The sequence below is a fragment of the Camelus bactrianus genome, chromosome X (assembly GCF_048773025.1).
Source record: "Camelus bactrianus isolate YW-2024 breed Bactrian camel chromosome X, ASM4877302v1, whole genome shotgun sequence".
Lineage (NCBI taxonomy): Eukaryota > Metazoa > Chordata > Mammalia > Artiodactyla > Camelidae > Camelus > Camelus bactrianus.
In genome coordinates this window covers 116,285,113-116,302,946 of record NC_133575.1, presented here as the reverse complement: position 1 = coordinate 116,302,946, position 17,834 = coordinate 116,285,113, and the positions used below count along the sequence as shown (strand labels likewise).

The 17,834-nt window shown below is 53.3% G+C and overlaps 3 protein-coding genes across 3 annotated transcripts; all 3 read right to left on the bottom strand.

Annotated features, from left to right (window-relative positions):
• Window positions 1-1,992: 1,992 nt before the first annotated feature.
• LOC141576256 (melanoma-associated antigen 8-like) lies at window positions 1,993-3,145 on the bottom strand. Its single transcript, XM_074359008.1, has one exon. The coding sequence runs from the start codon at window positions 3,143-3,145 to the stop codon at window positions 2,138-2,140; it is 1,008 nt and encodes a 335-aa protein (XP_074215109.1). The 3' UTR covers window positions 1,993-2,137.
• A 5,576-nt stretch (window positions 3,146-8,721) lies between these two features.
• Window positions 8,722-10,313, bottom strand: LOC141576378 (melanoma-associated antigen 8-like). Its single transcript, XM_074359433.1, has one exon. It carries the CDS (start codon window positions 10,242-10,244, stop codon window positions 9,237-9,239), a length of 1,008 nt encoding a protein of 335 aa, XP_074215534.1. The 5' UTR covers window positions 10,245-10,313; the 3' UTR covers window positions 8,722-9,236.
• Window positions 10,314-16,244: 5,931 nt separating this feature from the next.
• LOC141576402 (melanoma-associated antigen 8-like) lies at window positions 16,245-17,392 on the bottom strand. Its single transcript, XM_074359520.1, has one exon. The coding sequence runs from the start codon at window positions 17,347-17,349 to the stop codon at window positions 16,348-16,350; it is 1,002 nt and encodes a 333-aa protein (XP_074215621.1). The 5' UTR covers window positions 17,350-17,392; the 3' UTR covers window positions 16,245-16,347.
• Window positions 17,393-17,834: the final 442 nt, after the last annotated feature.

Sequence of the window (17,834 nt, the reverse complement as noted above, 5' to 3'; positions counted from 1 at the left end):
ATCAAAGAGAATAAATAATCTAGTAATAAACCTAGCTAAGGAGACCAAAGACCTGTACTCCAATAACTACAAGACACTGATGCAAGAAGCTGAAGATGACACCAACAGATGGAAAGATATACCGTGTTCTTGGATTGGAAGAATCAGTGTTGTTGACCAAACAACCCAGTGACCATACTACCCAAGGCAATCTACAGATTCAAAGCAATCCCTGTCAAAATAACAATGGCATTTTTCTCAGAACCAGAACAAATAATTTAAAAAAGTGTCTGGAAAAAGAAAAGAACCCCAATAGCTAAAACAATCTTGGGAATGAAGAACAGAGCTGGAGAGATCATGCTCCCTGACGTTAGACTATACTACAAAGCTGTAGTAATCAAAACAGTGCGGTTCTGGCCCCCAAACAGACACACAGATCAATGGAACAGGATAGAGAGGCGAGAAGTAAACCCACACACTTACCGTCAATTAATGTACGACAAAGGAAGCAAGGATATTGAATGGAGAAAAGACAGTCTCTTCAATAAGTGGCTCTGGGAAAACTGGACAGCTACCTGTCAAACAATGAACTTAGAACATTCTCTAACACCATATACAAAAATAAACTCAAAATAGATTAAAGATCTACATTTAAGACTGGATACTATAATACTCCTAGAGGAAAACATAGGCAGAACACTCTCTGACATAAATTACAGCAATAACTTTTTGGATCCATGTCCTAAAACAAAGGAAATAAAAGGAAAAATAAACAGCGGGGACCTAATTATACTTAAAAGCTTCTGCACAGCAAGGGAACCCACTGACTAAATTAAAACAACAACCTACTGAAGGGGAGAAAATATTTGCAAACGTTACAACTGACAAGGGAGCAATAACCACCATATATAAACAGCTCATACAATTCAACATCAAAAAAACAAATGACCCAACTAAAAACGGGCAGAACACCACAATAGACATTTGTCCAAAGAGGAAATGCAGGTGGCCAGCAGGCACGTGAAAAGATGCTCAGTATAATTAACCATCAGGGAAATGCAAATCAAAACCACGATGACATATCACCTTATACCTGTCAGAATGGCTACCTTCAAAAGGAACGCAAATAGCAAATGTTGGCGAAGATGTGGAGAGAAGGGATCCCTCCTACACTGTTGGTGGGGATGTAAATTGGTGTGACCACTCTGGAAAACAGTATGCCGTTTCTCAACAAACTAAAACTAGAACGACCAAGTGACCCAGCAATTCCATTCCTGGGTATACATCTCAAAAAAAAAAAAACACACAAAAAAAACCAGATACTAATTTGAAAAGATACACGCACCCAATATTCACAGCAGCGTTATCTACAATTGCCAAGATGTGGAAGGAAGCTAAATGTCCATCAGCAGATGAATGGACACACACACACACAGACACACACACACAGACACACACACACACAGACACACACACACAGACACACACACACACAGACACACACACACACACACACACACCGGAATACTACTCAGCCATAAAAAACAAAATTTTGCCGTTTGCAGCAAGATGGATGGACTTGGAGGACATTATGCTAAGTGAAATAAATCAGACAGAGAAAGACAAATACTGCATGATATCAATTTATATGTGGACTCTAAAAAATACAAGAAACTAGTGAGTATAACAAAGAAGAAGCAGGCTCATAGAGAACAAACTAGTGATTACCAGTGGGGAGGGGTGAGGGGCAAGGGGCAATATAGGGGTGAGGGAGTGGGAAGTACAAACTATTGGGTGTAAGGAAGGTTCAAGAATGTATTGCAGAACAAGGGGTATATAACCAATATTTTCTCATAACTGTAAATAAAATGTAATCTTTACAAAGACTGTATAATAAAATAAAGTATATTGATATTTATTAAAACGAATAACATCTGAAACATCACTAAAGGAAATGAAGATGAATTTCCATATCATTGTAGAGAACAGGAGCCCAGAGATGCTGTACACCGTGTCCCCCCCACTGGCCCGGGCCCTCACTACCTAGAAGGCTGACTGCTTGCTCCTCAGACACACAGTGAAGAGTCAGCCTCACTTCCTGCCCGGCAGGAGAAGCTGCCGGACTGGGGCCTAGAAGGAGCCCAGCTGCAAGTTTGGCTCAGGCCCCCTCTTCCTCATCACTCACTCGCTCTTCAGACAGGGACGGGAAAGAACTGGGACCCCTTCTATTGATCCTGAGGAAATGTTCCAGGACTTGCAGCTTGCTGGTCTCCGTGTAGGCCCGGGGACCCCACAGGAACTCGTGGCGAGCGGGATCGCTGTTGGCCACCTGCCGGTACTCCACGTACCCCTCCCGCACCCACACGTTGGTGATGAGCTCCCTGGGCTCCCCATAGATGAAGTGCTCCCTCCCAGCACACAGCCCCATCTTGCTAAGTGCTCCCCAGACTGCCTCCTCAGGAGCAAAGTCGCCCTCCAGGACAATCACACCCAGAAGTATCAGCAGGAGGCCAGTCTTGGGAATGCTCTGCCCATCGTCCTGCATGCCATCGTAGGTGAGGCCCAGGGTGGGGACCAGGACATACAAGTGCTCCCTGGGGTCCACCTCCTTCACATCCACCCCAAAGACCAGCTGCAGACACTCAGAGGCTTGGCTCAAGACCGCAGGGAAGTGGTCCTGGTCATCTCTGAGGACCGCATTCAGCATTTCCTCTTTTGAGGTCGGCTGCTTTGTGCGGTACTTGTGGAGCAGGAAGCCCATCAGGTCAACCATCATCAAATGTAATGCATCGTGGAGCCGGGACTCGGCATCTGCCGGGTCCTGCCCGGTGCTGGGCCCCTCCTCACCTTGGCTTCTGAGGCCATTGTCTTCCGACTGGCTCCAGGGAGGGGCTGCCACGGCTGTGGGGGAGGGGCAGACACCCTGAGGGCTCTGCGCGGGACTGGGTGTCCCAGAATCAGCCACCTCCTCGCCACTGCCCAGGAACAGGACTGAGTAGGAAGACGAGGAGGAGAAGGAGGAGGAGGAGGAAGAGGAGGAGGAGGAGGAGGGAGACAACGGGGATGCGCCCTCCTCCTCCTCAACCCAAATGTCCTGCTCATCCTCGGAATCCTCAGCCTCTCTTGGGTCGTGAAAGTCGGCTTCAGTGTGGTGGAGGTCACGCATCTGAACGGGAGGCACGGTGAGTGGTGTCGGGCAGCTGAGAGCAGCGAGGGCAGGGGTGACAGATGGGGACCCACGGGCCTGGGGAAGAAAGGGAGTGTCAGTGGCCCGGGCTGAGAAACCCACCGTGGGGGGCTCTGACAAAGGCTACTTACAGGTCTCCTCTTCAGGGGTGCCCTCGGCCTCACAGGGGCTCTCCTCCTGGTGGACGGTCGTCTGTGAACCTGACGGGGGAAGTGAGGCGGCTCCTCAGGGTGCAGCCGGCACAGCCCGAGGTTCTGGGGGCAACACGGGGTGTGTGGAGTGGACGTTGGCCTCGTGCGGTCCCCTCTGTTCCGGGAGCCCCCGGGTACACACTCAGGGCCCACACCTCACCTTCAGTCCTGGCACTGCCAGCCTCCTGTGCTCTGTGACCCGAGAACACGTGTCTCAGACCTAGGCCTTCCCGGTGTCTGGAGCCCCTGGGAGAGAAAGGAGGGGAGACCTCGGATCTACACTGTGGCACAGCCCTGGACCCGCGTGCTGGCAGGAGGCCTGGGCTCTGGCAGGTTCCCACTCTTCTAGGGTGGGAGGTCCTGTCCGCGCTAACTCAGGGTCCTCACCGGGACTCCAAGCGGGACCTGGGATTCTGCTCTCCAACCACCTGAGGGCCCCATCCTGATAGTAGGTCCCCGGTCTCTCTGAGCCCTGGATGCCGAAGTCAGGACACACCACGTGTGCTCATCCCGCATTGAGGCCTCCCAGGGCTGACAGCAGGCGCAGGATCGGTTGCGTCCCCTCTGTTCTGGGATCTCGGGTCCCTCACTCCTCCCTCGGGGTCACCTTGACTCCTGGCAGGACCTGGGATTCCCCTCTCAGCCCACCTGAGGCCCCGCCCGTCATACCAAGACCCCAGTCCCTCTGAGACCCGCATTTCAGGAACTGCTGCCCGAGGTCCTCCCGCCCCATGGCCTCCCACGACTGACTCTGTTCTGGGGTCCAGGGTCCCTGAATGCTAACTCGCGGTCGTCACCTTCACTCCCAAGCGGCCCTGAGATTCTCTCCTCCGCAGACCTGAGGCCCCCTCCCTTTCACTATGTCCCCAGTCTGTCTGAGACTCGGATGCGGAAGTCAGGACAAACCACGTGGGCCTGTCGTCCCCTCGGGCCTCCGGACAGCTGAAAGCAAGGGCGACTCTCTGTGGGATGGCCACTTTTCTGGGATCAGGGGCCCCTCCTTCCTGCTTGAGGGTCCTCACTTTGACTCAGGCGGCATGTAGCCTCCCCTTGGAGCCCCCGAGGCCCCGCCCCTCATCCCAGGACCCCAGTCCCTCCGAGACCCGGATGGCAGGAAACGCCACAGGTGGTCACCCTGCCCCAAGGCCTCCAAGGTCCAACACTGTCTCGGGGTGCAAGATCCGTCCGTTCTCCCTCGGGGTCCTCAACTTGACTCAGGCAGCATGTGGTCTCCCCTCTGGCCACCCCAATCCCCGCCCCTCATCCCAGGACCCCAGTCCCTCGGAGACCCGGATGTCGGGAAATGCCACTGGTGGTCACCCTGCCCCAAGGCCTCCAAGGTCCAACACTGTCTTGGGGTCCAGGATCCCTCCGTTCTCCCTCGGGGTCCTCACTTTGACTCAGGCGGCATGTAGCCTCCCCTTGGAACCCCCGAAGCCCCGCCCCTCATCTCAGGACCCCAGTCCCTCCGAGACCCGGATGGCGGGAAATGCCGCCGGTGCTTATTCCGATCTATGGCCTCCCAGGACCGACTGTGTTTTGGGGTCCAGGGTCCCTCACTGCTCGCTCGCGGTCGTCACCTTCACTCCCAGTGGGACCTCGGATTCTCTCCTCTGCAGATCCCAGGGTCCCCCCCTCATCTCACACGAAGTCCCCGGTCTCTGTGAGACCAGGGTGCCGCAGTCACGACACAACACGGGGACCTGTCCTGCCCTCGGGCCTCCGGACAGCTGATAGCAAGGGCCCCTTTCTGTGGGATGGCCTCTTTTCCGGGTTCGGGGTCCCCTCAGTTTTCCCTCAGGGTCGTCACTTAGGCGTCGTGTCGTCTAGCCTCTGGCCACCCGAGGCCCCGCCCCTCATCGCAGGACCCCCGTCCCTCGGAGACCCGGGTGTCAGGAAGTCAGGGCCCCACGAGTGCTCATCCCACCCAGGCCCTCCCAGGGCTGACAGCAGGGGCGGGGATCTGTGGGGCCCATGCTGTCCTCCGTCAGGGTCCTCACCTTGAGCCCTGGCGGGTCCTGGGACGCCCCCTTGTTGAGCCGAGCCCACACCTTCACACCAAGGCCCTCACTGCCCAGAGACCCCCAGGGGCGTCTGTGGACTCACAGCAGGCCACCAAGCCCAGGGCTTCCCAGGACTGTGGACGCCAGGCGCTGAGATGGATTCCCTGGGGGTCCCTCAGCCTTCCCTCTGCTCCTCACCTGGGCTCCAGGCTGGGCCTGGGCCCCTCCCTCTGCCCACCTCACTTTGCTCCCCTTGGACCCAGGCCCCTCCACAGCCAGGACCCCCGAGAGGGAAGCGGGGGTGGGGGTTGGGGCACTGATCCCCGCAACCCTGCCTGCGGTCTCCCAGGGCTGACAGCAGAACCGACCTGGATTCCCTGCAACCCGAGTCCCTCCACACGGTTCTACCTTGACTCCTGGCAGCGCTGGGCTCCTTCCCTGTGCAGACCTGAAGCCGGCCTCCCTCACCCAGGCCCTCACCTCTCTCACCCCCCAGGGAGGGGGCATCAGCGCCCGTCACATCCGGACCCCGTGCCCGGGGGTCTCCCAGGGCTGTCGGGAGGGCCGGAGGTGGATTCCCTGTTTGGAATTCAGCCTCGGTGGGTGTTTCCTCCCTGCGATGTCCAGGACCATTCCTCATCTATGGCTTTGGATTCTGACCATCGAGGGGAGCTGACCCATCAGTGTAAGTGTCCAGCAGACCGTTTCCAAGAACACACCCCAGTAAATCCTACCCCAAGTTTGGGGCGGTTACCAAACCTCTTCAACTATATATGCCAGGACGGAGTACACTGTGAGCCACGTCAAACGCCACTCCTCCCTGCAGTTGGAGCATTCTGAGTGTCCTAGCAGCTCAGGCAGGATAACCAGGTCTCTAAGCATCCCTGAACAAAGTACACCTTCCCCCCTCGCCCAGGAGATGTATCCACGATCCCAGAGGGACTTCTCAGAGCAATCTCCCACCTGACACGTTCCTCTCACCACTAACAAGTGCCGTCTGCACGTCTGCCTGCCGCCACCACCCAGCTTCATTACCATCACCTCCCACAGAAGGACCTCCCCCCCAGCTTCCCAAAGCCCCGAACTGCCCTGGCGCTGGGCACTTACACTTGGGTGCTCTCTCCCGGACCCCCACCCCCTCGCCCTATTTTTATTTGCCCTATGGGACTTAGGAGACCTTTCACCAACTTCCCGATGTGACTGCGGCTCCTAGACTGTCCTAGGTGTGGGCTGTCCTGCTTTTCCGAGTGTCCCCACTGCTAACACCGAGCCCTCCAGAGAGCAGAGGCTCGGTGAACGTCTGCGGATGAACTGAGATGGTGAGCAGGGATCCTACTGATCCAGGTTGATTTTCTCCTACTTTCTTAACTAAGCCAGACAAATCCAGGTTATACACACATAATTATAATTTTATAGACTGACAGAAGAAAAGGGATAAGGAGCCAATAATTACCTATCGTTTACTTTTACTTCTCTCTTTCTTGACCCCACCGATTTTAGTGCTGATCACTCTCTCTCAATTTCCAAGTAAATTTCTATTCCGATGCGGTGTTACCTACTTTGGCATGACACAGTATGATGGAAACTTTCCCAATTTGTTTTACAAAATAGCAAAACTCAGTCTTGGGCTGCCTAAGTACCAGTACGTGTATAATCAATATCATTCACAAACTAAGATACTGAAGCTTATTAAATATTATTATTAATATACAGAAATCTGTTGCATCTTATACACTAACAAAGGAGTATCAGAAAGAGAAATCAAGGAAACAATCCCATTTACCATCACATCAAAGAGAATAAATAATCTAGTAATAAACCTAGCTAAGGAGACCAAAGACCTGTACTCCAATAACTACAAGACACTGATGCAAGAAGCTGAAGATGACACCAACAGATGGAAAGATATACCGTGTTCTTGGATTGGAAGAATCAGTGTTGTTGACCAAACAACCCAGTGACCATACTACCCAAGGCAATCTACAGATTCAAAGCAATCCCTGTCAAAATAACAATGGCATTTTTCTCAGAACCAGAACAAATAATTTAAAAAAGTGTCTGGAAAAAGAAAAGAACCCCAATAGCTAAAACAATCTTGGGAATGAAGAACAGAGCTGGAGAGATCATGCTCCCTGACGTTAGACTATACTACAAAGCTGTAGTAATCAAAACAGTGCGGTTCTGGCCCCCAAACAGACACACAGATCAATGGAACAGGATAGAGAGGCGAGAAGTAAACCCACACACTTACCGTCAATTAATGTACGACAAAGGAAGCAAGGATATTGAATGGAGAAAAGACAGTCTCTTCAATAAGTGGCTCTGGGAAAACTGGACAGCTACCTGTCAAACAATGAACTTAGAACATTCTCTAACACCATATACAAAAATAAACTCAAAATAGATTAAAGATCTACATTTAAGACTGGATACTATAATACTCCTAGAGGAAAACATAGGCAGAACACTCTCTGACATAAATTACAGCAATAACTTTTTGGATCCATGTCCTAAAACAAAGGAAATAAAAGGAAAAATAAACAGCGGGGACCTAATTATACTTAAAAGCTTCTGCACAGCAAGGGAACCCACTGACTAAATTAAAACAACAACCTACTGAAGGGGAGAAAATATTTGCAAACGTTACAACTGACAAGGGAGCAATAACCACCATATATAAACAGCTCATACAATTCAACATCAAAAAAACAAATGACCCAACTAAAAACGGGCAGAACACCACAATAGACATTTGTCCAAAGAGGAAATGCAGGTGGCCAGCAGGCACGTGAAAAGATGCTCAGTATAATTAACCATCAGGGAAATGCAAATCAAAACCACGATGACATATCACCTTATACCTGTCAGAATGGCTACCTTCAAAAGGAACGCAAATAGCAAATGTTGGCGAAGATGTGGAGAGAAGGGATCCCTCCTACACTGTTGGTGGGGATGTAAATTGGTGTGACCACTCTGGAAAACAGTATGCCGTTTCTCAAAAAACTAAAACTAGAACTACCAAGTGACCCAGCAATTCCATTCCTGGGTATACATCTCAAAAAACAAAAAACAAAACAAAAAAAAAACCAGATACTAATTTGAAAAGATACACGCACCCAATATTCATAGCAGCGTTATCTACAATTGCCAAGATGTGGAAGGAACCTAAATGTCCATCAGCAGATGAATGGACACACACACACACAGACACACACACACACACACACACACACACCCCGGAATACTACTCAGCCATAAAAAACAAAATTTTGCCGTTTGCAGCAAGATGGATGGACTTGGAGGACATTATGCTAAGTGAAATAAATCAGACAGAGAAAGACAAATACTGTATGATATCAATTTATATGTGGACTCTAAAAAATACAACAAACTAGTGAGTATAACAAAGAAGAAGCAGGCTCATAGAGAACAAACTACTGATTACCAGTGGGGAGGGGTGAGGGGCAAGGGGCAATATAGGGGTGAGGGAGTGGGAAGTACAAACTATTGGGTGTAAGGAAGGTTCAAGAATGTATTGCAGAACAAGGGGTATATAACCAATATTTTCTCATAACTGTAAATAAAATGTAATCTTTAAAAAGACTGTATAATAAAATAAAGTATATTGATATTTATTAAAACGAATAACATCTGAAACATCACTAAAGGAAATGAAGATGAATTTCCATATCATTGTAGAGAACAGGAGCCCAGAGATGTTGTACACCGTGTCCCCCCCCACTGGCCCGGGCCCTCACTACCTAGAAGGCTGACTGCTTGCTCCTCAGACACACAGTGAAGAGTCAGCCTCACTTCCTGCCCGGCAGGAGAAGCTGCCGGACTGGGGCCTAGAAGGAGCCCAGCTGCAAGTCTGGCTCAGGCCCCCTCTTCCTCATCACTCACTCGCTCTTCAGACAGGGACGGGAAAGAACTGGGACCCCTTCTATTGATCCTGAGGAAATGTTCCAGGACTTGCAGCTTGCTGGTCTCCGTGTAGGCCCGGGGACCCCACAGGAACTCGTGGCGAGCGGGATCGCTGTTGGCCACCTGCCGGTACTCCACGTACCCCTCCCGCACCCACACGTTGGTGATGAGCTCCCTGGGCTCCCCATAGATGAAGTGCTCCCTCCCAGCACACAGCCCCATCTTGCTAAGTGCTCCCCAGACTGCCTCCTCAGGAGCAAAGTCGCCCTCCAGGACAATCACACCCAGAAGTATCAGCAGGAGGCCAGTCTTGGGAATGCTCTGCCCATCGTCCTGCATGCCATCGTAGGTGAGGCCCAGGGTGGGGACCAGGACATACAAGTGCTCCCTGGGGTCCACCTCCTTCACATCCACCCCAAAGACCAGCTGCAGACACTCAGAGGCTTGGCTCAAGACCGCAGGGAAGTGGTCCTGGTCATCTCTGAGGACCGCATTCAGCATTTCCTCTTTTGAGGTCGGCTGCTTTGTGCGGTACTTGTGGAGCAGGAAGCCCATCAGGTCAACCATCATCAAATGTAATGCATCGTGGAGCCGGGACTCGGCATCTGCCGGGTCCTGCCCGGTGCTGGGCCCCTCCTCACCTTGGCTTCTGAGGCCATTGTCTTCCGACTGGCTCCAGGGAGGGGCTGCCACGGCTGTGGGGGAGGGGCAGACACCCTGAGGGCTCTGCGCGGGACTGGGTGTCCCAGAATCAGCCACCTCCTCGCCACTGCCCAGGAACAGGACTGAGTAGGAAGACAAGGAGGAGAAGGAGGAGGAGGAGGAAGAGGAGGAGGAGGAGGAGGGAGACAACGGGGATGCGCCCTCCTCCTCCTCAACCCAAATGTCCTGCTCATCCTCGGAATCCTCAGCCTCTCTTGGGTCGTGAAAGTCGGCTTCAGTGTGGTGGAGGTCACGCATCTGAACGGGAGGCACGGTGAGTGGTGTCGGGCAGCTGAGAGCAGCGAGGGCAGGGGTGACAGATGGGGACCCACGGGCCTGGGGAAGAAAGGGAGTGTCAGTGGCCCGGGCTGAGAAACCCACCGTGGGGGGCTCTGACAAAGGCTACTTACAGGTCTCCTCTTCAGGGGTGCCCTCGGCCTCACAGGGGCTCTCCTCCTGGTGGACGGTCGTCTGTGAACCTGACGGGGGAAGTGAGGCGGCTCCTCAGGGTGCAGCCGGCACAGCCCGAGGTTCTGGGGGCAACACGGGGTGTGTGGAGTGGACGTTGGCCTCGTGCGGTCCCCTCTGTTCCGGGAGCCCCCGGGTACACACTCAGGGCCCACACCTCACCTTCAGTCCTGGCACTGCCAGCCTCCTGTGCTCTGTGACCCGAGAACACGTGTCTCAGACCTAGGCCTTCCCGGTGTCTGGAGCCCCTGGGAGAGGAGGGGAGACCTCGGATCTACACTGTGGCACAGCCCTGGACCCGCGTGCTGGCAGGAGGCCTGGGCTCTGGCAGGTTCCCACTCTTCTAGGGTGGGAGGTCCTGTCCGCGCTAACTCAGGGTCCTCACCGGGACTCCAAGCGGGACCTGGGATTCTGCTCTCCAACCACCTGAGGGCCCCATCCTGATAGTAGGTCCCCGGTCTCTCTGAGCCCTGGATGCCGAAGTCAGGACACACCACGTGTGCTCATCCCGCATTGAGGCCTCCCAGGGCTGACAGCAGGCGCAGGATCGGTTGCGTCCCCTCTGTTCTGGGATCTCGGGTCCCTCACTCCTCCCTCGGGGTCACCTTGACTCCTGGCAGGACCTGGGATTCCCCTCTCAGCCCACCTGAGGCCCCGCCCGTCATACCAAGACCCCAGTCCCTCTGAGACCCGCATTTCAGGAACTGCTGCCCGAGGTCCTCCCGCCCCATGGCCTCCCACGACTGACTCTGTTCTGGGGTCCAGGGTCCCTGAATGCTAACTCGCGGTTGTCACCTTCACTCCCAGGCTGCCCTGAGATTCTCTCCTCCCCAGACCTGAGGCCCCCTCCCTTTCACTATGTCTCCAGTCTGTCTGAGACTCGAATGCGGAAGTCAGGACAAACCACGTGGGCCTGTCGTCCCCTCGGGCCTCCGGACAGCTGAAAGCAAGGGCGACTCTCTGTGGGATGGCCACTTTTCTGGGATCAGGGGCCCCTCCTTCCTGCTTGAGGGTCCTCACTTTGACTCAGGCGGCATGTAGCCTCCCCTTGGAGCCCCCGAGGCCCCGCCCCTCATCCCAGGACCCCAGTCCCTCCGAGACCCGGATGGCAGGAAACGCCACAGGTGGTCACCCTGCCCCAAGGCCTCCAAGGTCCAACACTGTCTCGGGGTGCAAGATCCGTCCGTTCTCCCTCGGGGTCCTCAACTTGACTCAGGCAGCATGTGGTCTCCCCTCTGGCCACCCCAATCCCCGCCCCTCATCCCAGGACCCCAGTCCCTCGGAGACCCGGATGTCGGGAAATGCCACCGGTGGTCACCCTGCCCCAAGGCCTCCAAGGTCCAACACTGTCTTGGGGTCCAGGATCCCTCCGTTCTCCCTCGGGGTCCTCACTTTGACTCAGGCGGCATGTAGCCTCCCCTTGGAACCCCCGAAGCCCCGCCCCTCATCTCAGGACCCCAGTCCCTCCGAGACCCGGATGGCGGGAAATGCCGCCGGTGCTTATTCCGACCTATGGCCTCCCAGGACCGACTGTGTTTTGGGGTCCAGGGTCCCTCACTGCTCGCTCGCGGTCGTCACCTTCACTCCCAGTGGGACCTCGGATTCTCTCCTCTGCAGATCCCAGGGTCCCCCCCTCATCTCACACGAAGTCCCCGGTCTCTGTGAGACCAGGGTGCTGCAGTCACGACACAACACGGGGACCTGTCCTGCCCTCGGGCCTCCGGACAGCTGATAGCAAGGGCCCCTTTCTGTGGGATGGCCTCTTTTCCGGGTTCGGGGTCCCCTCAGTTTTCCCTCAGGGTCGTCACTTAGGCGTCGTGTCGTCTAGCCTCTGGCCACCCGAGGCCCCGCCCCTCATCGCAGGACCCCCGTCCCTCGGAGACCCGGGTGTCAGGAAGTCAGGGCCCCACGAGTGCTCATCCCACCCAGGCCCTCCCAGGGCTGACAGCAGGGGCGGGGATCTGTGGGGCCCATGCTGTCCTCCGTCAGGGTCCTCACCTTGAGCCCTGGCGGGTCCTGGGACGCCCCCTTGTTGAGCCGAGCCCACACCTTCACACCAAGGCCCTCACTGCCCAGAGACCCCCAGGGGCGTCTGTGGACTCACAGCAGGCCACCAAGCCCAGGGCTTCCCAGGACTGTGGACGCCAGGCGCTGAGATGGATTCCCTGGGGGTCCCTCAGCCTTCCCTCTGCTCCTCACCTGGGCTCCAGGCTGGGCCTGGGCCCCTCCCTCTGCCCACCTCACTTTGCTCCCCTTGGACCCAGGCCCCTCCACAGCCAGGACCCCCGAGAGGGAAGCGGGGGTGGGGGTTGGGGCACTGATCCCCGCAACCCTGCCTGCGGTCTCCCAGGGCTGACAGCAGAACCGACCTGGATTCCCTGCAACCCGAGTCCCTCCACACGGTTCTACCTTGACTCCTGGCAGCGCTGGGCTCCTTCCCTGTGCAGACCTGAAGCCGGCCTCCCTCACCCAGGCCCTCACCTCTCTCACCCCCCAGGGAGGGGGCATCAGCGCCCGTCACATCCGGACCCCGTGCCCGGGGGTCTCCCAGGGCTGTCGGGAGGGCCAGAGGTGGATTCCCTGTTTGGAATTCAGCCTCGGTGGGTGTTTCCTCCCTGCGATGTCCAGGACCATTCCTCATCTATGGCTTTGGATTCTGACCATCGAGGGGAGCTGACCCATCAGTGTAAGTGTCCAGCAGACCGTTTCCAAGAACACACCCCAGTAAATCCTACCCCAAGTTTGGGGCGGTTACCAAACCTCTTCAACTATATATGCCAGGACGGAGTACACTGTGAGCCACGTCAAACGCCACTCCTCCCTGCAGTTGGAGCATTCTGAGTGTCCTAGCAGCTCAGGCAGGATAACCAGGTCTCTAAGCATCCCTGAACAAAGTACACCTTCCCCCCTCGCCCAGGAGATGTATCCACGATCCCAGAGGGACTTCTCAGAGCAATCTCCCACCTGACACGTTCCTCTCACCACTAACAAGTGCCGTCTGCACGTCTGCCTGCCGCCACCACCCAGCTTCATTACCATCACCTCCCACAGAAGGACCTCCCCCCCAGCTTCCCAAAGCCCCGAACTGCCCTGGCGCTGGGCACTTACACTTGGGTGCTCTCTCCCGGACCCCCACCCCCTCGCCCTATTTTTATTTGCCCTATGGGACTTAGGAGACCTTTCACCAACTTCCCGATGTGACTGCGGCTCCTAGACTGTCCTAGGTGTGGGCTGTCCTGCTTTTCCGAGTGTCCCCACTGCTAACACCGAGCCCTCCAGAGAGCAGAGGCTCGGTGAACGTCTGCGGATGAACTGAGATGGTGAGCAGGGATCCTACTGATCCAGGTTGATTTTCTCCTACTTTCTTAACTAAGCCAGACAAATCCAGGTTATACACACATAATTATAATTTTATAGACTGACAGAAGAAAAGGGATAAGGAGCCAATAATTACCTATCGTTTACTTTTACTTCTCTCTTTCTTGACCCCACCGATTTTAGTGCTGATCACTCTCTCTCAATTTCCAAGTAAATTTCTATTCCGATGCGGTGTTACCTACTTTGGCATGACACAGTATGATGGAAACTTTCCCAATTTGTTTTACAAAATAGCAAAACTCAGTCTTGGGCTGCCTAAGTACCAGTACGTGTATAATCAATATCATTCACAAACTAAGATACTGAAGCTTATTAAATATTATTATTAATATACAGAAATCTGTTGCATCTTATACACTAACAAAGGAGTATCAGAAAGAGAAATCAAGGAAACAATCCCATTTACCATCACATCAAAGAGAATAAATAATCTAGTAATAAACCTAGCTAAGGAGACCAAAGACCTGTACTCCAATAACTACAAGACACTGATGCAAGAAGCTGAAGATGACACCAACAGATGGAAAGATATACCGTGTTCTTGGATTGGAAGAATCAGTGTTGTTGACCAAACAACCCAGTGACCATACTACCCAAGGCAATCTACAGATTCAAAGCAATCCCTGTCAAAATAACAATGGCATTTTTCTCAGAACCAGAACAAATAATTTAAAAAAGTGTCTGGAAAAAGAAAAGAACCCCAATAGCTAAAACAATCTTGGGAATGAAGAACAGAGCTGGAGAGATCATGCTCCCTGACGTTAGACTATACTACAAAGCTGTAGTAATCAAAACAGTGCGGTTCTGGCCCCCAAACAGACACACAGATCAATGGAACAGGATAGAGAGGCGAGAAGTAAACCCACACACTTACCGTCAATTAATGTACGACAAAGGAAGCAAGGATATTGAATGGAGAAAAGACAGTCTCTTCAATAAGTGGCTCTGGGAAAACTGGACAGCTACCTGTCAAACAATGAACTTAGAACATTCTCTAACACCATATACAAAAATAAACTCAAAATAGATTAAAGATCTACATTTAAGACTGGATACTATAATACTCCTAGAGGAAAACATAGGCAGAACACTCTCTGACATAAATTACAGCAATAACTTTTTGGATCCATGTCCTAAAACAAAGGAAATAAAAGGAAAAATAAACAGCGGGGACCTAATTATACTTAAAAGCTTCTGCACAGCAAGGGAACCCACTGACTAAATTAAAACAACAACCTACTGAAGGGGAGAAAATATTTGCAAACGTTACAACTGACAAGGGAGCAATAACCACCATATATAAACAGCTCATACAATTCAACATCAAAAAAACAAATGACCCAACTAAAAACGGGCAGAACACCACAATAGACATTTGTCCAAAGAGGAAATGCAGGTGGCCAGCAGGCACGTGAAAAGATGCTCAGTATAATTAACCATCAGGGAAATGCAAATCAAAACCACGATGACATATCACCTTATACCTGTCAGAATGGCTACCTTCAAAAGGAACGCAAATAGCAAATGTTGGCGAAGATGTGGAGAGAAGGGATCCCTCCTACACTGTTGGTGGGGATGTAAATTGGTGTGACCACTCTGGAAAACAGTATGCCGTTTCTCAAAAAACTAAAACTAGAACTACCAAGTGACCCAGCAATTCCATTCCTGGGTATACATCTCAAAAAACAAAAAACAAAACAAAAAAAAAACCAGATACTAATTTGAAAAGATACACGCACCCAATATTCATAGCAGCGTTATCTACAATTGCCAAGATGTGGAAGGAACCTAAATGTCCATCAGCAGATGAATGGACACACACACACACAGACACACACACACACACACACACACACACACACACACACACACACCCCGGAATACTACTCAGCCATAAAAAACAAAATTTTGCCGTTTGCAGCAAGATGGATGGACTTGGAGGACATTATGCTAAGTGAAATAAATCAGACAGAGAAAGACAAATACTGTATGATATCAATTTATATGTGGACTCTAAAAAATACAACAAACTAGTGAGTATAACAAAGAAGAAGCAGGCTCATAGAGAACAAACTACTGATTACCAGTGGGGAGGGGTGAGGGGCAAGGGGCAATATAGGGGTGAGGGAGTGGGAAGTACAAACTATTGGGTGTAAGGAAGGTTCAAGAATGTATTGCAGAACAAGGGGTATATAACCAATATTTTCTCATAACTGTAAATAAAATGTAATCTTTAAAAAGACTGTATAATAAAATAAAGTATATTGATATTTATTAAAACGAATAACATCTGAAACATCACTAAAGGAAATGAAGATGAATTTCCATATCATTGTAGAGAACAGGAGCCCAGAGATGCTGTACACCGTGTCCCCCCCTACTGGCCCGGGCCCTCACTACCTAGAAGGCTGACTGCTTGCTCCTCAGACACACAGTGAAGAGTCAGCCTCACTTCCTGCCCGGCAGGAGAAGCTGCCGGACTGGGGCCTAGAAGGAGCCCAGCTGCAAGTCTGGCTCAGGCCCCCTCTTCCTCATCACTCACTCGCTCTTCAGACAGGGACGGGAAAGAACTGGGACCCCTTCTATTGATCCTGAGGAAATGTTCCAGGACTTGCAGCTTGCTGGTCTCCGTGTAGGCCCGGGGACCCCACAGGAACTCGTGGCGAGCGGGATCGCTGTTGGCCACCTGCCGGTACTCCACGTACCCCTCCCGCACCCACACGTTGGTGATGAGCTCCCTGGGCTCCCCATAGATGAAGTGCTCCCTCCCAGCACACAGCCCCATCTTGCTAAGTGCTCCCCAGACTGCCTCCTCAGGAGCAAAGTCGCCCTCCAGGACAATCACACCCAGAAGTATCAGCAGGAGGCCAGTCTTGGGAATGCTCTGCCCATCGTCCTGCATGCCATCGTAGGTGAGGCCCAGGGTGGGGACCAGGACATACAAGTGCTCCCTGGGGTCCACCTCCTTCACATCCACCCCAAAGACCAGCTGCAGACACTCAGAGGCTTGGCTCAAGACCGCAGGGAAGTGGTCCTGGTCATCTCTGAGGACCGCATTCAGCATTTCCTCTTTTGAGGTCGGCTGCTTTGTGCGGTACTTGTGGAGCAGGAAGCCCATCAGGTCAACCATCATCAAATGTAATGCATCGTGGAGCCGGGACTCGGCATCTGCCGGGTCCTGCCCGGTGCTGGGCCCCTCCTCACCTTGGCTTCTGAGGCCATTGTCTTCCGACTGGCTCCAGGGAGGGGCTGCCACGGCTGTGGGGGAGGGGCAGACACCCTGAGGGCTCTGCGCGGGACTGGGTGTCCCAGAATCAGCCACCTCCTCGCCACTGCCCAGGAACAGGACTGAGTAGGAAGACAAGGAGGAGGAGGAGGAGGAAGAGGAGGAGGAGGAGGAGGGAGACAACGGGGATGCGCCCTCCTCCTCCTCAACCCAAATGTCCTGCTCATCCTCGGAATCCTCAGCCTCTCTTGGGTCGTGAAAGTCGGCTTCAGTGTGGTGGAGGTCACGCATCTGAACGGGAGGCACGGTGAGTGGTGTCGGGCAGCTGAGAGCAGCGAGGGCAGGGGTGACAGATGGGGACCCACGGGCCTGGGGAAGAAAGGGAGTGTCAGTGGCCCGGGCTGAGAAACCCACCGTGGGGGGCTCTGACAAAGGCTACTTACAGGTCTCCTCTTCAGGGGTGCCCTCGGCCTCACAGGGGCTCTCCTCCTGGTGGACGGTCGTCTGTGAACCTGACGGGGGAAGTGAGGCGGCTCCTCAGGGTGCAGCCGGCACAGCCCGAGGTTCTGGGGGCAACACGGGGTGTGTGGAGTGGACGTTGGCCTCGTGCGGTCCCCTCTGTTCCGGGAGCCCCCGGGTACACACTCAGGGCCCACACCTCACCTTCAGTCCTGGCACTGCCAGCCTCCTGTGCTCTGTGACCCGAGAACACGTGTCTCAGACCTAGGCCTTCCCGGTGTCTGGAGCCCCTGGGAGAGAAAGGAGGGGAGACCTCG